Source organism: Ictalurus punctatus, chromosome 2, assembly GCF_001660625.3.
Source record: "Ictalurus punctatus breed USDA103 chromosome 2, Coco_2.0, whole genome shotgun sequence".
Classification (NCBI taxonomy): domain Eukaryota; kingdom Metazoa; phylum Chordata; class Actinopteri; order Siluriformes; family Ictaluridae; genus Ictalurus; species Ictalurus punctatus.
This window is the reverse complement of record NC_030417.2, coordinates 14,684,923-14,711,186: the sequence shown is the minus strand read 5'-3', so window position 1 is coordinate 14,711,186 and position 26,264 is coordinate 14,684,923. Positions and strand designations below refer to the sequence as shown.

The 26,264-nt window shown below is 41.6% G+C and overlaps 1 protein-coding gene across 7 annotated transcripts; it reads left to right on the top strand.

Annotated features, from left to right (window-relative positions):
- Positions 1-692: 692 nt before the first annotated feature.
- Positions 693-26,264, top strand: bod1l1 (biorientation of chromosomes in cell division 1-like 1). 7 transcript variants are annotated; one of them, XM_053688169.1, is made up of 28 exons: positions 693-924; positions 2,696-2,820; positions 3,049-3,245; positions 3,587-4,042; positions 4,776-4,925; positions 6,281-6,444; positions 6,708-6,804; positions 6,914-7,025; positions 7,129-7,192; positions 8,220-10,710; positions 12,635-12,702; positions 12,831-12,918; positions 14,674-14,744; positions 15,384-15,734; positions 15,765-17,040; positions 17,175-17,230; positions 17,576-17,651; positions 17,767-17,828; positions 17,941-18,031; positions 19,475-19,527; positions 20,793-20,835; positions 21,290-21,363; positions 21,444-21,501; positions 21,643-21,725; positions 21,964-22,048; positions 22,136-22,253; positions 23,564-23,638; positions 24,631-26,264. In XM_053688169.1, exons 1-28 carry the CDS (start codon positions 808-810, stop codon positions 24,749-24,751), a joined length of 6,822 nt encoding a protein of 2,273 aa, XP_053544144.1. In that variant the 5' UTR covers positions 693-807; the 3' UTR covers positions 24,752-26,264. The 7 variants fall into 7 exon arrangements, with proteins under 7 accessions (XP_053544144.1, XP_053544149.1, XP_053544129.1 ...); XM_053688174.1 differs by having other exon boundaries at positions 15,384-15,788; positions 15,999-17,040; XM_053688154.1 differs by having other exon boundaries at positions 6,917-7,025; positions 15,384-17,040.

The window sequence follows — 26,264 nt, the reverse complement described above, 5'->3', positions numbered from 1 at the left end:
CACAAAGACTGTTTAAACTAATTAAGTCTAAAACATCCTTAAGAAGAGTAAACTAATGTCTTATGGCAGGAAAAAAAACAACAACAACAACAATAACGTGCAACAGCAAAAGAGAAAAAAAAGATTTGAAAACCAATCCACCAGATAATTTTAATTGCATTTCTTTTTCATAGCAACACGGATAAAATAATTTCTTCCGACAGACGGCGCCATTACAGAAGAATTACCTAGCTTCTTCGTTATTTTTTCATCATATATTCGATACTAATGTAATAAATGAATGTATTTTTATTTACTGTATGTTCTTAAAGATTCCGGTAGCACTTCCGGTAGTGTACAGTATTTAGAACTATAATTTCCAGCACATTATACGATTGTCTTATTTTAATACTACTACTACTACTACTAATAATAATAATAATAAAAATAATAATAATAACTTGAGCAAATTGAATGGAATTAAACAATAGTAAGAATAAAAATTATACAGAAGAAATTGAAAAGAAAATATTATTTATTGTTTCTGGTTTTGCATTTGCTATATTTTGCTAAACTACAAACGCACACACTAGACTAAAATAAATAAATAAGTAAATAAATATATATATGTATGTAAAAACTTTTTTATATTTATGTATAGTTTATTGCGTGTCTTGTATTTTACTTCCTGTGTTAACGGTCAATATCCGGTTCATTCATGTTCAACGCCGAAATCAAAATATTTCCAGAGACGGGGGTTGAACTTCAACCCGAGTCCCTAGATATCGTTTTAAAACCTTCTTTTTTAAAACAATTATAACAGCCCAGATGGCTGGTTTACCTCCGGGTGACCCTCAGCTGGTCGCCATGATCGTAAATCATTTAAAAACACAGGGACTTTTTGACCAGTTCAGGAGAGATTGCTTGGCGGATGTCGATACAAAGGTAAGGGGACTGTCTATGCTAAGCTAACGGGCTAATGTCAAGTTACGGTTTCAATTTATTGTAGCTTTGTTAACGTAACCGTTTTAGATTGGTTTGGTAAAGCTTTGTACAGTATATTGATGTGTATGCAGTTTGCAATAATACATAAACATTAGGCGTGCTTCAGAGCTTGTTCAATACTATGGAGCAGTGTTCACTTCTAAATGTGTGCAGTGTTTTTATATGAACATTTCTTATGTAGTTCATATCTATGATAAATATTCTTGCTCATTTGGGAGTTGTTAGCTGTATGAATAAGTGTATCCACACGCAGTGAAAGGAGCAGGAATAAACAACAACAATAAAACAAAAGGAAATCAGGATAAAATTGCTTTTTTATATATCTATGAGATGATGATGATAATAATAATAATAATAATAATAATAATAATAATAATAATAATAAAGAAGTATAAAATGTAGAGGGGGCATTTAGACAGACCCACATTTCACATCACGGGTCGCAGTAGAATGGCCAGACTGGTCAGAGTTGACAGGAACGCTATGGTAACTCAAATAACTGCTCTTGACAACCGTGCTGAGCAGAAAAGCATCATGTCGAAACTTGAGGCTCCACTTTTGTCAGCTGATAAGAAGAACCCGATGTGGCCTTTTGCTGTTGTAGCCCATCCGCCTCAACGCTCCACAGGTCGTGAGATGCTTTTCTGCTCAGCATGGTTGTAAAGAGTTGTTATTTGAGTTACAGTAGCCTTCCTGGAAACTCAAACCAGTATCTAGAGATGCAAATCAGTAGTTTCTGAAATACTCAAAGCACCTACAACCATTCCACAGTCAAAGTCATTGAGATTCCATTCCCAATCCCACCCCCCACCCCCCGCTGTTTGATCTGAAGATAAACGGAGTTGTTTCTACATGACTTTATGCATTGCACAGCTGCCACTTGAATGTGTGATTGGAGAATTATAGGGCTTCAACTAATGATTATTTTCGTAATCGATTAGTTGGCAGATTATATTTTTGATTAATCGGATGGGGGCAAACTTTCAGTACCATTTGTTCGTTTATTTAAAATAAAATCCACAAACTGAGTGTTACAAATATAAACTTCAGACTAAAACTTTAAACAACTGTTTGTCCAATTATATAAGAGTGAAAAGAACCCAATACACACACCAGAATATATATTAGTCATTCAGGACTGTAGTTTCATTCAGTGCTTTAAAAAAAAAAAAAAAAAAAAAAGCATAAGTTTATATATTATATAATAGTGTTTATGCATTACGTTTTGTAAAAGGTAACATTGACTAACAGTAAACTGAAGAAAGTCATTGTCAGTGATTCTGGGTATCTGCTAAAGCTAGCGGTGTCACGTTACGTGCGTATGATGTCATGCGCCGTCGACTAGGAAGCGGCTTATACTTCCAGTTAGTAGAAAAAAAACGCTAGTGTTTTTGAGATGATATTACCTTTCTAAAAATTCATACACTAAATGGTAGAGTACATAGTGCATAGTGTAAGTGTAGAGTACGTAGCCGTATACAAATTTAGTATTTACTCTCCGAAGCGTGTTTTCGGAACAGAAGTAACGTAGTGAGTAAACGCACCCCGTGCCTCACACAGACCGACTAATCGAAAATGAGATTCGGTGACAACGATTTTCATAATCGATTATTATCGATTTTATCAATTAGTTGTTGCAGCTCTAGATAATTGCATGAATTCCTAATAAAGTGGATGGCGAGTATAAGCTTAAATTGTGCCTCTGTTTCAGCCTGCGTACCTGCACCTGAGACAGCGAGTGGACAACTTTGTGTCTAATCATCTCTCTAACCACACATGGAGTCCTCAGCTCAACAAGAACCAGCTGAGAAACAGCATCAGGCAACTCGTGCTCCAGTACGTATCATCCGAGCTGGTTTACGTTTTATTTATTTCCAGTGCCTCAGATCTTTTGAATCTTGGAATATTTGTTGTTGTCTGTGTTTGCTGGAGGAATCCGTAACGTCAGATGTGCTCGGCGTTGAAGAATGGACAGAAAAGGATCACGTCAAATCGTCAGCAATTCAGTTCAGCTGACTCAGCTCATGGTGCAAGTTTTTTATTGTTATGTATCGTTTATCGCAGGTCGGGCTTGTTGGAGCAGGGAGTCGATCGGATTGTCGCGCAGGTCGTTGACCCCAAAGTTCAGCACACCTTTCGGCCGCAGGTGGAACGAGTCGTCCGTCAGTTTCTGTCTCCTGGCAACCACGTGGAGGAGGAGGAGCCTGCACAAGCCTTCATGCACGTGGGGGAAAACCAGGACGCTCAGCTGCCGTCTCCAGGTAACAGAGCTCACGCAGTTCTGAAAACGATTCATTCATTTCAAGTACAGATACACTGCCCATCTTTCGTTCGTTCTTGCTCTCCATTCATTTACTTCCCCGTCCTTGCTTGCTCATTTTCTTTACAGTCCCTCTCACTCCACTTCTCTCCTTTCTTGTTCTCTCCTTCTTGTGCTGTTCTTCCCTTTCTTGTCATCTTTTTCTCACACCTCCCAGTCTCTCTCACTCTTTCTTTTTCTTTTCTCACTTTCTTCACTTATTAACCCACCCTTGAAGCTCTCTCTGCACTCTCTTCTCTACTCTGATGCACACGTATTTTCTCTCTCCTCTTCCTTCATCAGCGAGCTCCTCAGCTCCGTTCTCAGACTCTGCCCTCTCTCAGAGCCACGATCCCTCTGTTCTAAAGACGCAGGATGGAGGAGAGGAAGACATGAGCCTGGTAGAGGATGATGAGAAGGAAGTAGAGAGGACAAAGGAGGAGGAGGAGGAGGAGGAGCAGGAAGAGAAGCTGGGAGGGAATGACGATGAGACGAGCAAAGAGCGGGAGAAGGAGGAGGAGAGACAGAAAGAGGTGGAGATGATGGAGGTGGATCAGCGGTCAGAGGAGCCTGAAGATGTCAAGAAGGAGGAAGAGGAAGAAGAGCAAGAGGAGGAGGAGAATCAAAAGAAAGGAGAGGAGGAAAAAGAAAAGAAAGGAGAGGACGTGAAAGAGAAGAAAGGGTCGGGAAAGAACAGGGAAGAAAGCAGCACCGACAAACTGCACATTCGCCAGAAAGCAAGAGAACGACTGAAAGAAGGTAACCGCGTGATCCGATACATGTAAATGCATAATTGTTAGTTTGCAACACAAGCTACAACGGCATTACAAGTTCTATTTTTTTTTTCCTGTTCAGTTCATTTCAGTTCTAACCTTTATGGAGCGCATTGAGGGAGAGCTTTAAATTGCGTCGCACAATAAGAAACTAAAGGGATCTGGACGAGAATACTTTTAGTTTATAAACTTGCTAAAATCCTCGAAACAGAAAACAGTCAATGAGCTGATCAGCTGGAACTGTTATAAATGAAATGGAAGTGGCTCACAAATTACACATGGACCAATAACACAAGAATAAAAGAAAAGTTATCAAATAAGGAAACTGATTTTGAGCTCAGCAAGCTGAGCTTTACTGTGTCTTAAAGAAGATTTTTCAAATCCCTTAAAACTTTAAAGGGACCAGAAGTGTAATCCAGTCACTGGAACTACTGTTTAGGATTTATAAACGTGATATACAGTGGGAACTCAACGATAAGGTCCTTTATAAATAAATAAAAATGCTAGAGTAAGCTGATATAGTAACTAATGAGAGAAATTCAGACAGGTTTAAGTTGCGGTCATTTGTTTTTGTGATGCATTGAAACAGAACAGGGACAGTGGGATATGAAATATTTCCATGCCACAAGTGTTGTTTTCCAGTCCTGGATTGTGTTTACTCATTTGTGTGTGTGTGTGTGTGTGTGTGTGTGTGCGCGTGTGTGTGTGTGTGGTGGTAGAATACTCTCTGGAGGACTCGGATCTGGAGGGTTTGAGCGACATCACAGTGAGTTCAGTCCACACGAGCGACCTTTCGTCTTTCGAGGATGACAGTGAGGACGAGGAGCCTCCTTCTGAATCCACAGAGGAAGGAGAGATCACCTCAGAGGGTCAGCCACGGCCCCTTTTAATTAATTACGACACACTCGACCTTTGTTTAAAGGTTGTTCTTTATACCAAAGCACTGTTGAATTCTCAAATCTGATTGGACTGGACGTGTTGATGAATTTTCTATGACTGTAGTCTTGAGAGTAACAGGAACGAACTAGTTTGATACATTTTGCATTAACATGAAATGTCACTGCAAATTGATAGAAAGTATGATGGTGTTATTTAATAAATTAAAAATGAAATTTTTTTGGGCAAGTCGTATTCAACAAATAAAACATTGGAGATTTGCTGGTATTGGAAAATAATCTGCTTTGGGATGGTCACAGTAACTCCGCTTCGTGTTGGGCATCATCGCAACACCCCGTCATTGATTACTTTCTTGAAACAGCATATCCCGAGAGTTTTATTCCTTACACAGTCATCCTAGGAAACACATGAGTGGATTAGTGGTGGTGCTGCCCTTCTGCAGTTTGTTAACAATCACATTGACAAGCCAGAAGGCTATAGGAAAAATGTTTTGTGGATGGATGAGACCGAAATAGAAATTTTGGTTTAAATTTGAAGCGCTGTGTTTGGAGAAAGGAAATCACCGCATCCAGCATACAAACCTTATCCCATCTGTGAAACATGGTGGTGGTGGTAGTATCATAGTTTAGGCCTGTTTTGCTGCATTGGGCCAGGATGACTTGCTGTCATTGATGGAACAATGAGATCTGAATTCTAAAGGAAAATGTCAGGACATCTGTCCGTGAACTGAATCTCGAGAGAAAATGGGTCATGCAGCAAGTAAACGACCCTAAGCACACAAGTTGCTCTACCACAGAATGGTAAAAGAAGAATAAAGTTAATGTTTTGCAATAGCCAAGTCAAAGTCCTGATCTTAATCCAAAAGAAATGTTGTGGAAGAACCTGAAGCAAGCAGTTCATGTCAGGAAACCCACCAACATCCCAGAGTTGAAGCTGTTCTGTACTGAGGAACGGGTTAAAATTCATCCAAGCTGATGTTCAGGACTGATCAGCAGTTACTGGAAATGTTTAGTTATTGTTATTGCTGCACAAGCGGGTCACACCAGATACTGACAGCAAAGGTTCACATACTTTTCAGCTCACAGATATGTAATATTGGATTGGAATAAGAAAATGACCAAGTATCTCATTTTTGTCTCAATTGTTTAATTGGGTATCTACTTTTAGGACTTGTGTGAAAATCTGATGATGTGGTCATATTTATGCAGAAATGTAGAATATTCTAAAGGGTTCACAAACTTTCAAGCACCACTGTTGTAACTGTGTTGTTATTACTTTGTATAAGACGATCTTTGATACGTTAAATGATTCTTAATTCTGTGTGTAGATGAAAAGCTTCAGAAGAAGGCTGCCGGAGAGGAATCTGATGAGAATAAGGAGAAAAAACCTCGTGGTTCCCGCCAAGGCTACATTCACAAACCTTTCCTTTACTCCCGTTACTATAGCGACTCTGATGACGAGGTTACAGTGGAGCAGCGACGTCGTTCTGCAGTGAGTGAGGGTTGCCCTTTTGAATCGCTGTTTAAACTGTGGTCCATGATGTCTATTAAATTGCGGGGGGGGGGTTTAACAAAACAATGAACTGTGAACAAGTGTAACTAATTAGACATGGAGTTTCTCACAGTGTTCAAATGAAAGCTATGCTCTTGCTTATTGTACACAACACGTGTACGTCTTGTACACAGAGGTGAGAAGGTTGAGGGTTTTATCTTTCCTCTATAACCTGTGATTTCTTTTCGTTTTTTTTTTTGCAGGCAAAGGACAAAGAGGAAAGACTGCTGAAGCGCCAACAGAACCGGGAGCGTCTTGAGGAAAGGAGGAGGCAGAAGGCAGCACAGGCAGAGCTGCAGGGTGAGATGTACCCACCTTCGTTATCGTCATTATCGTTAACATAATTCATCGCTAATATAGTTGTAATATGTTTGTTGTGTGTTTGTTTATGTACTTTTTCTCCTCTTAGCAGAAAAGGAAAAGCAGGAGGTTCAGAGACCTCAAGCAAAAGAAGCACGGAAAGAGAAGAAAGTTCTGGAAAAGAAAGTGGCACTCAGCAGAAAGAGGAAGAGAGACTCACGGTGTGTGTGTGTGTGTGTGTGTCTGTCTGTCTGTCTGTGTGTTACTCTGCGCGTGTCCACGTTTTATTCAAAAGTTTTTTTTTTAAATTTATTTGGAGTGCAGGAAAGAGGACGACTCTGGCAGCAAGAAGAAGAGTGACGGAGATCCTGAATCTGTAAAGAAAGATGTGAGTCTTTTGTCTCTCCTTCTCTCACATCCTTTCTCTCCGTCTTTCATTCGTTTCTGTTACATCTTTCTTTAATTCAATCTCTTTTATCCTCCACCTTTCCCTGCCACGCAATCCTTGTTTCTCATTTGTTCATATGTATGATAAAAAATAGCTTCTAATATAGATTATACACAGCTGTTCAAAATCCTTTACCATTATGTACATTACATACCATAATACAAAACAACATCATGATTTTGAATGAAGTATGATATTCCTTAATATTCTACAGTCCATGCTCTCTATTAATGTTACAAGGCCAGATTTCCATTAAGGTCACAGGGAATGCACTGTAAAATATTTTTAACAATTTGTATGTAACCAAACCTAGTAAACATGTTTGCATGGTACCAAATATTAGTGTTATATTAAACATTGTGCACTCAGATGAGACTCTGATGGGCACACTTGATTGACATTTCGCTGTCCGAGAGTCCCAGCCCACTACGCCATTAAAGCAGATATTATCTGCACCACCAGGAAGAATCGCGATTGTTTGGCCTACATGTCCCGAACTACCAGTACTGAAATATAGAATTGATATATGTATAGATACCTTTACCTCTGTGCTGTGCTTCCGAGGTTACCTTTATCTCACTGGTATGTTTTTCTTGCAGAATTGCTTATATCTAAATACCCGCCCACTTTACATCCGAAGGAGAGAAATTGTGGCAAAGTACACGTAGATATTGCAAAGTCACCAGTCAGACTTTTTACTGCGTATTCTACCACAGGACTACGAGAAAGCAGTCATAGATTTAAGCATCCTAAGCCTAAAAAATACAGTGCCAATAACTTTGAAGTTGTCAAATGTTTTTATAAATATATAACCATGATTTACCTTACTGTTCTTAATCTCTAATAAAGCTGCAGTCTTTGGTCCCCATTAAAGCGCAGTCCCTTAAATATAAGTGTTTTAATCCCCAATAAAAAGGCCCTGATCTCTGGTAAAGTTACAGTCCCTAATGTAGTATTGTCCATGTAGGATGCAGTGAAGTCCAGAGCAATCTCTCAGAAGCCTGTTAAGAAGCTGTCTGAGGAAGAGCAGCGGAGGAGGAAGAGCATTTCAGAGGACTCGGGCGAGCCACGCAAAATCCTTGACAAAAACCGTACACACTCGTTCATCCTGGACCTGGAGCTGGGAACTGAGGAGGCGCTTCGACAGCGAGGCAGTGGGAAGAATGAGCGACATGCTCGCAGAGAGAGAGAGCGAAAAGAGAGTGAGAAAGAGCGTGGTGTGTCAGATGAGCGAGCCAGGTACAAACAGAAGCCAGAAAGTAAGAAAGGAGGAGAGGCTGTGGCAGAGGAAAAGGAGGGAGGGGTGGTGAAAGGTACAGTTGATGACAAAGTAGAGAAAAAAGGGTCAAAGTTTAAAGGAGACAAGAAGGGCTCAGTGTCAGCAAAGGAGGGAAGGCTTTCTGTGACGGAGGGATCAGCCCCAGAGGAGGGAACGAGCAAGGATTTGAAGAAAGAAAAGCTGTCCTCGGAGACTATGAAAGAAAAAATAAAAGGGGAGAAATCATTGGGCAAGACTGAACCAAAACAGCATCGTCTGGATTCCACTGGCTCCACAGAGGAGAGGTCAGAGGGTGAGGCTGCTTCTGATTTCAACAGGAAGAAAGTCAAGCAAGCTAAAAACATTTTGAAACGGTCAAAAAGTCACCCTGAGATTAAATCTCTAGAGAAGATCAAGGTCAGGCAAGATGGCAAAGATGTAGGTGCTGGTAGTAAAGACAAGAGCTCCACCTCAGAGGTTACCAAACATAGCTCAGACATAAAGGTCAAGAATTCAGAGGCAGGTCCAAAGGTCAAATCTGTGTCAGAAAAAACAAGATCCAAGTCCAGAGATGACTTGAAATCTCAGAGTCCATTAATGACCAAGACAGACAAGAAAGCCCAAGGTCCAGAAGCCAAGGGTAAAGCAGGAGCGGCCCCTAGCAAGACTGACTACTCCAAGGAGAAGAAAAAGGAGGGAGTGACGAAAGAGGATAGGAGATTCTCAGAAGACCGTGAGAAAGGGAAGGACGCAAAGAGTACAAAGAAAATGACTGAGAAGAAGTCAAAAGACTCGGAGAAGAAGGGAGGAGACAGTGAGAATGAAAGAAGAATCTCGGAAGCAGATGACCTTTCTTCCAGTTCCTCTGTTCCATCAGCTGTTGCTGAAGAGGTACCGAGTGGAGGCAGAATGGCTTCTCAGCCTTCAAACACTCAAGCGCAACAAGCTTCAGTGTCCCTCACAATGTCTGATCTTACAACTCAGCAAGTCTCAGAGTCTCTTGGCGTATCAGATCTCAAAACCCCACAGGTGTTTGAGTCCCTTACAGAGTCTCATGTCTCAACCCCACATGTCATGGATTCTGCTGCAGAGTCTGGTTCCACAGATCAATCCATCTCAGAGTCTCTTAGAAAGTCTGATTCTTCTTCAGATTCACAAGCTATGGATACAGATTCTGATCCTGCAGCCTTACAATCCACAGATGTGGAGTCTAATTTTACAGCCCCACAAGCCATGGATACAGAGTCTGAACCTACAGCACCACACGCCATAGATACAGAATCTAATATTACATCCCTTCAAGCCAATGCTGCAAAATCTGAATCTCCACATGTCTTTGAAGTACCTACAGAATCTTCTGAAAAAGAACAAAGTCAACCTACTGAGCCTGATCTTACTACAACACCACCACAATCCTCAGAATTAATTTCAGTGTCTGATCTTACAGTCCCTCAGTCCACAGATTCACATCAAAGATCTGATCTCATGAATCCTAACTACTCAGAGCATGATTTCACAGTTCCTGAAACATCAGACTTAAAGCCAAATACTGATCTCACCCTCCCTCAGTCCTCAGACTCAATCCCAGCATCCATTCTCACTGTCCCCGAGTCCTTAGACTCCATCTCAGACTCTGATCTCACAGTTGCCCAGCCCTCAAACTCAGTCCTAGCATCTGAATTTACAGTCCATCAGGATTTTGGCACGGTTCCTAATCCGCTTCCTGCTGATGATAACAGCACCTCTGTCCCTGATGACATGTATGATGCCCTGAGTGACATCACTCCAGATCCTGAAGACGAGGAGGAGGCCACCATGAGACTGGTTGAGAGCCAGCCTCAGCCCCGTCCCATCCCTGCAGAGGCAGACGCACTCCTTTCCTTGATGGATGTCTGTGCTTCTGTAGCTGTAAGCAACTCCGCTGGTACATCTGTTGGACAGGAAGCTGAGAGTTCGTTCCTGGATGCAGATATAAAAATGAAGGAAGCAGCGCTCACGTTACTCTCCATGGATCCAGATCAGGCAGTTTTGCCAAGTTTTATCGCTGAAGATGCACTTGTTGCTGGGCAGCAGGTGGAGTCTTTGGCCTCAGACCTGGTTGACAGGACAAGTGGGATAGAGCCGCCTAAAGAAGTTACGAATGATTCTGAAAGTGAATCTTCTGCTCGTGACTCAGAGGAAGGAGCCAAACACACTGAAGGTAGCGCTCCTTTATTCACTCGCCTGTGTTTTAGAATGTAATAGCCCTTCTTTTGTGTTAGAAAATGCTATGAACTGTTCAGCTATTCCATGTGTTGTAGGTAATGCTAGTTGCCTTGTTCTATAGCGTTATAGATTATTTATTAACTCCTTGTGTGGTCTGGATAATGGAGTACATCATGACATTGATCATTCTCTGTTCTAGATTATCTAAACTGTTGTTCTATATTATTTAGCATCTACTTGAATGTTCTGGCTAACATTTCTCCTAATCTGATCTAGATCTCATAGATTTTGGCTTTGTCACATTATTGCTGTAGATAATGCTATAGCCCATCCTGTGTTCTAGATAATGCACTAAATGCTGTTTACTTGATAGTGATGACATCAGTTTTCTGTTCCAGATCAAGACTTTGTTTTTGACTTTAAGTAGTGCAGTAAATCATAACGTTTTCCTTTCTCACCTCTGGATCATGCAATGGATTATGATGTTGCTGTGTACAGTTCTGGATAATGTTGTGGATCATTTTAAGGAGACCTATTATGAACATTTTTACATTATGTAATAACTCTCAGGAGTCTGTTTCTGTGAAGTTTCAGCTTAAAATACCTCATGGATCATTTATTATACCATGCCCCTTTTTGGATAGAAGCAAAAACACGCTGTTTTCATGTCTTTTTAAATGCAAATGAGCTACGGCTCCCCGCCCCCTTTCCAGAAGAAGGCTGTACCTTTACATTTCATGCTTTGGATACTACGGCAAGAACAGATCAGGAGAAAAAATATGACCGACACCGTAAATACTGGTGTTCAGCCCTATGTGTATGAACCAGAGTCAGACACTGATGAAGGAGAGACTCTGGCAGAAGTAATAATTGTGAGAATGAACCAGGAAGTTGGTAATGGTAATTTTAGCTGCATTAGTCATGGAATCTGCTAACAACCTCGTTCACAAAGCGGTCTGGTGTAAAATTATTCGCGGAAAACATACACAGTTTTCAAAAATACAATCACCTTACTCTATTGTGAATAGTAAAGGTGCGGTTATGAATTATACAGACAGTAAGCATTTTTGGGTTAAAATTAAAAAGGTCGACATTGCTCTAGTCTCCATGAATACAATCATCGACGACAGTAACTTTAGCCGCATTGGCCATGGAATCTGCTAAGAAGCACATTCGGAAAGGCGGTTTGCAAACTTTCATGAAATATAAAGTGCGATACTTACGTCTTCTGGATATAAAGCTGGATCATGAACAGTTGGTACTGATCCATGCTCGAGAATCAACATTTCAGCAAATACTGCTTTGTATTGACCCTCGTTCATAAAGCAGTCTGGTGTAAAATGATTCTCACAAACATTCATAAATTTAGCTATTTTTTGGTGCACATTTCCTTCAAAATTAAAACGCCTCCACTGCGTCTTCAGTGGCTCTGATGCCGGGAGGACATGAAGATTCTTATGTTCATTCTTACAGCCAACAACAGGACACTTACGAAGCTTACAAAGCTGAGACATTCTTTTTATCACTATAGCTGCTCCAGCATGGAGAACATGGCAGACTGTGTGCAGCTCACTCCGGGGAGGATCTATGCTAATAGGACAGAGTCTGTTACCAGTCGTGGGCGGGGCCTGTTGCAATGTGACGTCACATTGGAGAGAAAACGAAAACGACTCATTTTGAGACAGTGTTTCGGAATTATGGGGACTGGGGGCGTTTTTACCATTGTAGGGTAGATGGCGACACACATTTACATTCAAACATCATGTAAAAGTGAATTTTGCATAATAGGTCCACTTTAATTTTGCCCATGTTCTATTCAAGATAACAGAATAGATCACTTTTTTCTAGAACACCTTGAACACAGGATGTGCAGTGTTTTGTTATTTTAATCAAACAGATTAATTTTTTTTTCCCTCTAGCTCTAGCCAGCACAGTCATTGATGGAAAGGCCACAGACACAGTGTCTATAGAGGAAGCAACGTCTGAGGTGAGATTAACATCATATCTGGTATAGATTTTGTCTTTCCTCTACCACAGAAGTGGAAAATTAGGCATGTGGCAAGTGTATTTAGCAGGACAGTTACTAAATTGCCTTGAATGTGTCTATATGTTCAGATCAACAATGGTGAAACTAAATCAAAAGCAAAGTCTGACGTTTCTAGACCAGAAATCTCTGCTAATGATGAACCAGCAGGAGAATCTGGTAAGTCTGGGTGTTTACAACCTGTGTCTAACCAGTGATATCTCTATTTATGATACCTTTTAGGAGTAGCTTTGTTCACTGGGCTGTAGTTGTTTATTGGTCCTATACATATGTATATATATATATATATATATATATATATATATATATATGTATGTATGTATGTATGTATGTATGTGTGTGTGTGTGTGTGTGTGTGTGTGTGTGTGTATATATATGTATATGTATATATGTATATATGTGTGTGTGTGTGTGTGTGTATATATATATATATATATATATATATATATATATATATATATATATATATATATATATATATATATATATATATACACACATACACATACACATACACATATACATATACAGTGAGTTAAAGAAGTATTTGATCCCCTGCTGATTTTGTACGCTTGCCCACTGACAAAGAAATGATCAGTCTATAATTTAATGGTAGGTTTATTTGAACAGTGAGAGACAGAATAACAACAAGAAAATCCAGAAAAACGCATGTCAAAAATGTTATAAATTGATTTGCATTTTAATGAGGGAAATAAGTATTTGACTTATGAGATTAGGAGCACACTCTTAAAGGGAGTGCTCCTAATCTCCGCTTGTTACCTGTATAAAAGACACCTGTCCACAGAAGCAATCAATCAATCAGATTCCAAACTCTCCACCATGGCCAAGACCAAAGAGCTCTCCAAGGATGTCAGGGACAAGATTGTAGACCTACACAAGTCTGGAACGGGCTACAAGACCATTGCCAAGCAGCTTGGTGAGAAGGTGACAACAGTTGGTGCGATTATTCGCAAATGGAAGAAACACAAAAGAACTGTCAATCTCCCTCGGCCTGGGGTTCCATGCAATATCTCACCTTGTGGAGTTGCAATGATCATGAGAACAGTGAGGAATCAGCCCAGAACTACACGGGAGGATCTTGATCTCAAGGCAGCTGGGACCATAGTCACCCAGAAAACAATTGGTAACACACTATGCCGTGAAGGACTGAAATCCTGCAGCGCCCGCAAGGTCCCCCTGCTCAAGAAAGCACATATACATGCCCGTCTGAAGTTTGCCAATGAACATCTGAATGATTCATAGGACAACTGGGTGAAAGTGTTGTGGTCAGATGAGACCAAGAACACCATCCCCACCGTCAAACATGGAGGTGGAAACATTATGCTTTGGGGGTGTTTTTCTGCTAAAGGGACAGGACAACTTCACCGCATCAAAGGGACGATGGACGGGGCCATGTACCGTCAAATCTTGGGTGAGAACCTCCTTCCCTCAGCCAGGGCATTGAAAATGGGTCGTGGATGGGTATTCCAGCATGACAATGACCCAAAACCCACGGCCAAGGCAACAATGAGTGGCTCAAGAAGAAGCACATTAAGGTCCTGGAGTGGCCTAGCCAGTCTCCAGACCTTAATCCCATAGAAAATCTGTGGAGGGAGCTGAAGGTTCGAGTTGCCAAACGTCAGCCTCGAAACCTTAATGACTTGGAGAAGATCTGCAAAGAGGAGTGGGACAAAATCCCTCCTGAGATGTGTGCAAACCTGGTGGCCAGCTACAAGAAGCATCTGACCTCTGTGATTGCCAACAAGGGTTTTGCCACCAAGTACTAAGTCATGTTTTGCAGAGGGATCAAATACATATTTCCCTCATTAAAATGCAAATCAAAATATATATATATATATATTTATTTATTTATATTTATTTATTTATTTTGTTTGTTTGTTTGTTTGTTTTCAGCTGAGATTGATTCCAGCCAAATACACACACACACTCCGAGTGAAAGCATACTCGCAGCTGAGGGCACAAAGGTAAGTCTGATAGTTGTAGCCAAAATGTTTAACATCTGTATATTAGAGTAGGGTTGCATTATGAAATATTTAACACTGGCATTGAAATGTGTACATGTGTTTTTCACATTCCAAGAAATCAGATGCTAACCAGATGCTTGTATTATTAATGCAGTGTCGTATTAATAAGTTTTAAGAAAGATGGTTTAACCCAGTGAAAATAGACAAGTTCCTGGAGCAACTGTTGGTTAACGTGTAGAGTAAAAACAGTAACAGATGGACTATTGTAAGTCTTTACGTAGCAGCCCTACTCAAAATGGAGTAAAAATGGGTTAAGTAATGTAATTGCTGAAGCAGCATGCTTACCTTAAATATAGTAGTAAATGGGCAAACTACAGTAACTGTGTTAATAGCAGTTGTAATTTTAATTATTATTAGTTACTCATTTATTATTGGCTCACAGGTTCAGCTAACATTAGCCTGAGCTTTATGCTAAGTCTTAGTTAATTTATTATTTAATGAAACTGCTTATCTTAAAGCATAAGAGGGTGAAAACTATCATCAGAGGTCACAAGCGCTGTTTGAGACAGTGACTTTACTGTGTTCACATGAAGTATTTGTACTGGACACGTCTTGACTTAGCTATATGTGTGACTACAGAGCAAAACAGAGAACACTGTGCAAGATACCCGGGCGCAAGAGGCAGAGGTGCAAAAATCACAGGCCCAGGTGCAGGAGGCGCAGGAGGCCAAGATGCGGGATGTGCAGGAGGCAGAGGTGCAGGAGGCAAAGGTGCAAGAGGTACCAGAGGTTCAATTGCAGGAGGTAAAAGCAGCACAGGAGCAGGAGGCACAGACCCAGGATGTGCAGACGCAAGAGGCAAGGGAACAGGAGGTGCTGGAAGCACCGGTTCAGGAAGCACAGGCAGATGAGACAAAGGCACAGGAAATGCAGGAGTCCCAGGCGCAGGCGTCCCAGGCGGTGCTGGAGGCCCAGGTGCAGGAGGCCCAGGTGCAGGAGGCGCAGGAGGCAGAGGTGCAGGAGGCAGAGGTGCAGGAGGCAGAGGTGCAGGAGGCAAAGGTGCAAGAGGTACCAGAGGTTCAAGTGCAGAAGGCAAAAGCAGCACAGGAGCAGGAGGCACACACACAGGATGTACAGATGCAAGAGGCAAGAGAGCAGGACGTGCTGGAAGCACCGGTTCCGGAAGCACAGGCAGGTGAGGCAAAGGCACAGGAAATGCAGCAGTCCCAGGCGCAGACGTCCCAGGCGTCCCAGGTGCAAGAGGTACCAGAGGTTCAAGTGCAGGAGCAGGAGGCACAGACCCAGGATGTGCAGATGCAAGAGGCAAGGGAGCAGGAGGTTCAGGAAGCACAGGCACATGAGGCAAAGGCACAGGAAATGCAGGAGTCCCAGGCGCAGGAGTCCCAGGCGCAGGAGTCCCAGGCGCAGGAGTCCCAGGCGCAGGAGTCCCAGGCGCAGGAGTCCCAGGCGCAGGAGTCCCAGGCGGCGCAGGCGTCCCAGGCGGCGCAGGCGGCGCAGGCATCCCAGGCGACAGAGGCGCAGGCGACAGAGGTGCAGGAGTCCCAGGCGGCACAGGAGTCCCAGGCGGCGCAGGCGACAGAGGCGCAGGCGACAGAGGCGCAGGCGACAGAGGCGCAGGCGACAGAGGCGCAGGCGACAGAGGCGGCGCAGGCGACAGAGGCGGCGCAGGAGTCCCAGGCGGCGCAGGAGTCCCAGGCGGCGCAGGAGTCCCAGGCGGCGCAGGAATCCCAGGCGGCGCAGGCGACAGAGGCGCAGGCGACAGAGGCGCAGGCGACAGAGGCGCAGGCGACAGAGGCGGCGCAGGCGACAGAGGCGGCGCAGGAGTCCCAGGCGGCGCAGGAGTCCCAGGCGGCGCAGGAGTCCCAGGCGGCGCAGGAATCCCAGGCGGCGCAGGCGACAGAGGCGCAGGAGTCCCAGGCGGCGCAGGCGACAGAGGCGCAGGAGTCCCAGGCGGCGCAGGCGACAGAGGCGCAGGAGTCCCAGGCGGCGCAGGCGACAGAGGCGCAGGAGTCCCAGGCGGCGCAGGTGACAGAGGCGCAGGAGTCCCAGGCGGCGCAGGCCACAGAGACGCAGGAGTCCCAGGAGGCGCAGGCGACAGAGACGCAGGAGTCCCAGGAGGTGCAGGTGTCACAGGTGTCCCAAGAGAAGAAGATGGAGGCGCAGGAAGCAAACGCACCAGATGCCCAGGAGGCACAGATGCAGGAGGTGCAAACCCAGGAGGCACAGATGCAGCCAGCACGTAGAGGGCGACGTCCAAAATTAGTTAAACGGGCCAGTAAGTTATAAACTTGTGTGTTATGTTCCAAATTGTACAGTTCCTAAGCAATAAAGTATACAATTATTTCCATTTGTTCCCACACTGAAAAATGTATTTGTCTAAGTGGAACCTGTTCTTTGCCCTTCTTTCAGGTAGTGCGTCTAAGTCAGATGGACAAGAAGAGGACAAATCTGATGTGTCAGAAGGGGTAAATAGATTTTGCCCCAATTTATCCCAATTTCCAAAAAGGTGCAGGAAGACATGACCAAGTTTGCTCTTTTGGACTGCAAATGGCTGTGGCGAACACTCTTCTGTTGTGCCAATCATTAAGCAAGGATACAATTGTACTGTTTATGTTTGCAGTTTTAATAATATGAATGTTGACGATTGAAAAAAAATGAAAAGGTAGGGGGTGTGAAAGTTCCAATGAGTAGAACATAGATTTTCATTCATCATAACAGTCCCTTACCAATCTGTCACTAATCCTGACCTGTATACACCTGAATAAGAACAGAGTAAGATAAATCAATCTTTTTGTGTGTGTGTTTTTCAGGATGAGCGTTTGGAATGCAGAGTGACCCGCAAAGGACGATGGTCCAGTCAGAGAGCCGCTTCAGCCCAGGAAACTGGTACGCATCTGGTGTTTTGTTTTTTTTGTTGTGTTTTTTTTATACACCTGCAAGCATAATGTAACATTGATGAGTGTATCTCATTACTCTGATCTAAGTATGTTTTGTGTTTCAGCATCCAAAGCTCAAAGTCAGGAGGCCAAAGACACGGAGACTAACAAACCATTGCATAAAAATGTGAGGAAAAATTGACTTTTGTATGTGCTTGCTTGTGTGTGTGTGTCTATATGTCTTTCCTTTCTTTTCTTTTTTTTGTTTTTAACTGATACGACGTGTGTGTGTTTGACAGAGTGAGGATGAGGAGGCTGAAGAAGGAAGTGGAATTACACAGAAAAAATCTTCTAAGGTCCCAGCTGCTTCACAGAAAGAAGCTTGTAAATGTGCACATACACACACAAACCTTTTAGTATTCCTCTTTACATGAAATAATTTTTGGTGATACTTTAGCAAAATGAATTAAACTTAATCAGACAGAGGGGTAGACATACGAACAGACAGACAGATTAGTAGACAGACAGTCAGATTGATTTACATTTACACAAATATCTATCTGCGCTCAATACAGACAAGTGTGAAGGTCAAGGACAAACTTTTATTCATATATATATATATATATATATAATTATACAGTATTTCACAAAAGTGTAAATATTTGATTATATCTTTTCATGTGACAACACTGAAGAAATGACACTTTGCTACAATGTAAAGTAGAGTGTACAGCTTGTGTAACAGTGTAAATTTGCTGTCCCCTCAAAATAACTCAACACACAACCATTAATGTCTAAACCACTAGCAAGAAAAGTGAGTACACCCCTAAGTGAAAATGTCCAAATTGGGCCCGAAGTGTCAATATTTCATGTGGCCACCATTATTTTCCAGCACTGCCTTACCCTCTTGGGCATGGAGTTCACCAGAGCTTCACAGGTTGCCACTGGAGTCCTCTTCCACTCCTCCATGACGACATCACAGAGCTGGTGGATGTTAGAGACCTTGTGCTCCTCCACCTTCCGTTTGAGGATGCCCCACAGATGCGCAATAGGGTTTAGGTCTGGAGACATGCATTTCTAAAGTGCTGTCACATGAAAAGATATAATCGAATATTTACAAATATGTGAGGGGTGTACTCACTTTTGTGAGATAATGTGTATATTATTTATTTATTTATTTATTTATTTATTTATTTATTTATTTAACAAACCAACAATAAGACAGACAGACAGACAGAAAAATGTAGGATCATTAATAAGCTTCATATTAGGCCTGGGCGATAAAACGGTATCGGTATTTATCAATGGTACACCTTTATCGTTAACGATAGAAAAAATATTCGGTATAACACTCGATAAAATGTAAACAGACATGAAGTTTGCTTGCATGAACAACCCTCAAGCATGCACCATCCCTGGATCATAAACAGCCTATCATATGCCTTGATAAAGGAGTGTGCTACGAGTGACAAGCAAACAGCCAATAACAAGTTGCCTATCTGTGGAGTTCGGTTGCATCATCGCCATGTGACACCAGAACACACGATTACATGTGAAAATTAGTTCAGAGCCTGGCGAGGAGATCAAATTTATCAATAATTATCGATACCGAATGATTTGAAACATTATATCGTGATACATATTTTAGCTGTATCGCCCAGCCCTACTTCGTATGTTGATTTTTTTATGGACTATGTTCCGTGTTTTGTTTTTTTTTCCTTTTTTTTTGTTTTTTTTTATACATGGGTCATGATTTGTTGAAAGGTTTGCAATACCCATGATCTAAATGTGAATTTAGATCTAAAAAGTGTTTCTTTTTCCACTAATGCCTAGCATCAAAGCCTGAAGAAGCAGAGACAACGGGAGAGGAAGGAGAGCAAAAAGAGGTGAAGGCTTTTACATGTACAACTTTTAACCCTCCTACTATGTTGGGGGGAAGAAGTTACATCCCTTATGTTGTAGGTCAAAATGACTTCCACAGTTTAAATACACACAAAAAGCAGCAAAGAACCGCTTAAAACAGTAAACCGTTATGACCTGTCTCGGACAAGCCATAATATTTGCATACAAGTTCATGACCCTAAATGAGTAAAGTCAGAAAATTTCAAAGAGAGATTAAGCAGTTTTTCAGACATCTCAAATGTGAAAATGTGTCAAATTGACCCATAACATAATAGAAGGGTTAAAGGGGTATCTGTGTTTCCCACAGGTTGAGAATTTTCTTGTGGTGGTGGTTTGTGTGGTGTGTAAGGGTGCAGGTTCTGTAATAAACTAGTCAAACAAAGGTTTATGAATAAATTATTTTTTGCAAATGAATAGCCATTCATGAATAGCCATGAATATGTCAATATAAATAACTATTAAGAAATAAATAATTACATATTAAAATACATTTTCCATTTTCAAAATTTATTGAAGAACAACACATGCTGATTTTTGATGAACATCAAAATAAATAACTATTTACATTATGGAATACATTTTCAAATCTGCCTATTTGTGCAGTTGGCATTGATTGCGAGAAAAATTAATTTTCCTTGGCTAGGAAAAAAATCTTTTCCAACACCTGTCTGTAGGGGTATGATTATTGATAAGTGTCATCAGTACTTAGTTGGACGATGGATGCTACAATTATAAACGGTGTGTCTGCTCCATGAGTGTCAACAGCAGCAGTCACAGCAGAGTTTAGCAATCTGATCAGAGTTGGACAAAGACATTACTAGGACGAAGGAAGGACATCTCTCTTCGTTTGATAACGTTAAATGTAAAGTCAGGCTTGTTCCTGACTCATTTTTAAAAAGATGAGAGAGAAAGCTAGAGCAGCAGTGGTCGAGCGAGCTAGACAGTGAATGAAGACAGCGAGCAGTGGTAGCAAGAAAGCCGGTGAATGGGAGAAAACATGCACAAAAGTCGGTAGTTGTACGCTCTTGGTAACCTTACCTAATGTCAGTAAGCTGTTGTCTTAACTTATTGATGACGTTAGAGTTACGTCACTTTGCACTGAGTGTTCAGTTCGATGTCGAGGTTAGCTCTACCAACGTAGAGTGGGTTGAATGTCCACTGGTTTGTGTGTATTGTATGGGAAACACTGGGTATACTGAGTCAGAGTTCTGATGGGTGTGTGTGTGTGTGTGTGTGTGTGTGTGTGCAGGTGCGTCGAGGAAGGCGTTCTGGAGCTCAGACGACCCCTGCAGGTATGTGAAGTTACCGTACAACTCACCTTACACTTAATGACAAACAAAATGTAATTATTTACATTTCTCAGTGATTCTAGCCTGTTATATGGTGTTGATATTACACAGCGTCTACCTTAGTTTACCAATTTGCCCACACTACTCGTACTAAAAAGTAAGTACTCGTGCACAAAGTATTCAGTTTGAGGCCGAGCTAATTAGTAAGCCTGCATCAGTCCTGTTTTCAACATCATGTACATTCACAACATAAAACGTTTTAGTCGAAGAACACTCCATGTCCTTCTCATAATAACCCAGAATGTCAGGTGAGCACTGGCCGTGATCCCCTGTATTGTATCTGAACATCAATATTAAAGATCATTTGCCATCAAAGTAGATCAACATTGATATAAAAGTGTAATGCAAATTCTCCATAAAAGCACGGCACTTTGGCACACTGTGATTTACTTAACAGTGAAACCAGCACTGAGGAGAAAGAGGTCTGACCAAACTGAGGATCCTGAGAAAGAGGGAAAAGTGAGTAAAATGGTGTGTGTGAGACGGTTTGTATTAGTGTTTTGACAAGGAGAGCGAGTAACATAAATATAATCTGTTCGCTGTGTTTGAAGGAACTTGCAGCTGAGGAGAAGGAAGAGAAGCCCATGAAGAGAGCACGACAAGATAGTGGTAAACACACACGCACTCACTGTATATATGTTTGTGTATTATTGTCTTTATTTGTCCTGCTCTTCATTCTCTCTCTCTCTCTCTCTCTCTCTCTCTCTCTCTCTCTCTCTCTCTCTCTCTCTCTCTCTCTCTCTCTCTCAGAGAGTCTGACTGAGGAAGAAGAGGAAGGAAAAGAGCAGAAAAAAGAGGAGGACCAAGACACAGAGAGCTCTAAAGAGAAAGCTGTGAGTCGATCATGCACTCTTGTCTCATCAGTCGCTCACATAGTTATCAGAGGCATATAATTCACACACACTATCACACAGTTTGTGTGACGTAAGTTGGTCGATATAGAATAGCTCTAATGACATAATGAATTATGGAAAATAATCATAAGATATTGACGGTATAATAATACAGTATAATTTTCCACTTTATAAGTTATTATCTAGCTAGATACCAACTATACCACCTTTCTTTTAGGAGGAAGAGGAACCAGTGAGAAAGACTCGACGCCGAGGCAGATCCTCAAAAAACACTTCTAATGTGGATGACTCCGGTGCAATTGGTCTGTGTTTATATGTGTTGTGTTTTAAGGTTGTTTTACTTAGCTCCATAGTGACCCTTTTTTTTTTTTTTTTTTTTTTTAACTCAGCAGCCCAAGAGAAGAGGGAGGGAGAGACGGAGACCGGAGAAGAGGATGAGAAACAGGAAGAGGAGGAAACAAAAATTAGAGCCACAACACGTTCTGTATCTCGGCTGGAGGCTGAGAAGTATTTTGTTTTATTTATAGCACCTTATTTAAGAGGTCTTTTACAACCCCAATTCCAAAAAAGTTGGGACTCTGTGTAAAATGTAAATAAAAACAGAATGCAATGATTTGCAAATCTCATAAACCCATATGTTATTCACAATAGAACATAAAAAACACATCAAATGTTTACACTGAGTAAATGTACCATTTTAAGGAAAAAATTATTTCATTTTGAATTTGATGGCCACAACATGTCTCAAAGTTGGGCCGGGGAAACAAAAGGCTGGAAAAGTAAGTGTTACTAAAAAGAAACAGGTGAAAGAACATTTTGCAACTAATTAGGTTAATTGGCAACAGGTCAATAACATGATTGGGTATAAAAAGAATATCTTAGGCAAGAGTCTTTCAGAAGTAAAGATGGGATGGAATCTGGATGGAAGCATATGTTGTTCTAAAACCTGTATATGCCTTTCCAGATGTGCAAGCTGCCCATTCCATAGGCACTAATGCACCCCCATACCATCAGAGATGCAGGCTTTTGAACTGAGCGCTGTAAAAAGCCAGATGGACCCTCTCCTCTTTAGTCCTCTTTAGTTTAGAGGACGTGGCGTCCATGGTTTCCAAAAATAATTATAAATTTCTGTTCGTCTGAGCACAGAACAGTTTTCCACTTTGCCTCAGTCCATTTTAAATGAGCTTTGGCCCAGAGAAGACGGCTTAGTTTCTGGATCATGTTCACATATGGCTTCTTCTTTGCATGATAGAGCTTAACCAGCATTTGTGGATGGCACGGCAAACTGTGTTCACAGACAGTGAGTTCTGGAGGTGTTTCTGAGCCCATGCAGTGATTTCCATTATAGAATCATGCTTGTTTTTAATGCAGTGCCTCCTGAGGACCCAAAGATCATGGACATGCAATATTGATTTTTGCCCTTGTCCCTTTCACACACAGATTTCTCCAGATTCTCAGAATATTTTGACGATATTATGTCACAATTTTACGTTGATGAACATTATTCTGAAATTGTGGACATTGTTCTGAAATCTTTACTTCTGAAAGTCTCTGCCTCTCTAAGATACTCTTTTTATACCCAATCATGTTACTGACCTGTTGCCAATTAACCTCCAACTGTTTCTTTTTAGTAACACTTACTTTCCCATCCTTTTTTTGCCCCTCTCGCAACTTTTTTGGAATTGGGGTTGTAATAGCAAAAGAGTTTTTCCAAATATTTTTTTTATTTATACTGCTACACTTTGAAACAGATTAAGTACAATGTGCAAATTCAGTCGGGTGACTGATTTTCATTCTGTAATTTTACTTTTGTGCAGAAATAAGCCAAGTAAGCCATCAACCAGAGCAGTGAGCAAGTTGAGTGGGAAAGAAGAGAGTTCTCCAAACACGCGGTGTGTCTTCATAACAATTATAGTCATAGATATTTGTAGATTGTCCTCATTAAAATAATAGCTTTTGAATAACTTAAAGTAAAGTACTTAAAGAGACCTTGTGGGTATGGTTGAAGGAGTGGGATGGATGTGGGTGTAGGAGCAGGTGTGAATATGTGTGTAGGAGTGTGTAAAAGTCAGTGTTATTGTAGGAATGGGTATATGTTTATCGAAGTGGGTGGAGATTGGGTGTAGCTATATGATTGAGTGTGGGTGGGGTTGTGGGAGTGGTGTAGAATTGTATGAATGGGTGTAAAAGTGTAGGAGTGGATGTATGAGTGTGGGTGATTGTGGTACTGAGCAGTGGAGGTGGGTGTGTGAGTGTAGTTCAGGTTGTGTGGATGTATGAGTGTGCGTATAGGAGTGGGTGTAGGGCTGGGTGGTGTGTGGGTGTAGGACTGTTTGTATAGATGTTTGAGTGTGGGTATAGGAGTGGGGGTGTATGAATGGGTATAGGAGTACGTGTGTGGGTATAGGATTGCATAGTGGGGGTGATTGTGTGGGTGTAGGACCGCACAGTGGGGGAGAGTATATGATTGTAGGACCGCACAGTGGGGGAGAGTATATGATTGTAGGACCGCATAGTGGGGGTGATTGTGTGGGTGTAGGACCGCATAGTGGTGGAGAGTATATGATTATAGGACTGCACAGTGGGGGAGAGTATATATGATTGTAGGACCGCACAGTGGGGGAGAGTATATGATTGTAGGACCGCACAGTGGGGGAGAGTATATGATTGTAGGACCGCACATTGGGGGTGAGTGTACCAGTGGAGGACTGCACAGTGGAGGGTGAGTGTGCCGGTGTAGGACTGCACAGTGGGGGTGAGTGTGCGGGTGCAGGACCGCGCAGTGAGGGTGGGTGTATGATTGTAGCACTGCATAGTGGTGGTGAGGTTCTTGAAATCTGCCATTTTAACTGAGCAATAACATGTCTGTCTCTCTTTCCACCAGTTCCTCTCGTTCTAGTGCTGCTCCAGTAAGGGGCCGTAAAGGCGAGTCGAGTTCTCCAACACCACGGACTCGTGCAGGCCACAAAACTGAAGAACCACCCTCAAAGAGAACCAAACGATGATGTGAATTTGTATATATTATGTATGTAGCCCAGTCACCTTTATGCTAATTACGTATTTCTTGTTTGGTGCAACCAGAGTGACTCTGTGTGGCTCTTTCACTGTAATTACATCATCATTTAGCGTGATCACGCCCACCTGCAGATCTCACACAGAGACGTGTTTTTAACATCACTGACACTCTCCTGTTGACCAGCTTCATTCCCTCAGGATTGTGACCAAGCATATAAGTTTTATAACCAGCTAAGATTAGCATGTATGAGCAGTACTGAATTGTTCTTAATGGTGTAATGTTTGTCTGTTTTCTTCTTGTGTACAGTTTATCTCCAAAATGTTTTGATCTCAAAACATATTTTCTCAGAAAGTTGTGGACAAATCTGTTTACTCCAAGTACAAACCCAAAGTGTTCTAGAATGTGCTTTCAGAAAGTCCTAGAACCAGAACTATTGCTGTGAAGTTGCTATAGAATTCCAAGTCTCCAACTGTAACACAACAGAACGCTTTTTCTGTTGGAGAACATGAAAAGCATGTGTTCTAGAACTTTTGGAAAATGTTCTAAAATGTGTTTTCAGAAATACTTAGACCCTGAACACTTTTTTTTAAGAAAAGTGCTGAATCAGACCGTGCTCTGTTGGAATCCGAAGTGTTCTAGAATGCATTTTCAGAATGTTCTAGAACCACTATATCACATGATCTGAGGTAAATCCTTAGTGTTCTGGATCCAGGAGGCTGTGGAATTCCACGAACAATAGCACACTTTGCTTTCCCTGTTGGAAAACTTGAAAAGAGCATATTCTGGAACTGTCTAAAATGTGCTGTCCAATATATTTCAGAAAGAACCACCCTGTGGGTTTTTATCCTGTGTTCCACTAGGGTTCTAAATAGTGTAGGTAGAGATGGGTAAACCTGGAAAATTGCGTGAGAATCAACTTCATTACACATATACTGTTGGGGAAATGCATGCTGTTTCCTTTGGTTCTATTTCAGAACAGGTATCCATTATGTACACATTTTAAAAATGTTTAGATGGTCATTCTGAAAGGAACTCCGCTACTAGACATGTGCCAATAATCAATAACAAATTTCAGATAGAGCATTTGAGAACTGTTTTTTCCTTGAAATCTGGCAAGGTACATAACATTGTGGAAATATCAAAACTGATCATCTAAACCTTGAAAAAACCCTTGGTAAATGATTGTGATATGAACACACAGCTCAAACCAATCCACGTTCAATACAGTACCATCTACAATCCTACCGAAAAGGTTCTATCTAGATGTCCCCCCCCTAAGAGTGTACTCAAAGGTTACTTGTTCCACACAGTGAAAAAATGTTTAGTTTATTATCTCTTTTGGTTCATTTTGTTGTGTACCCGCTGAGCCTGTCAGTGAGTTCAGTTGCATGTGTGTTGATCCTGTTGGCGTGTTCAACATGAAGACATTCATTCTGTGAATGTAAAGAACTGAGCTATTTCTTTTATACATTTAGCTTTTATTATAAAGGCCACTGGGACCA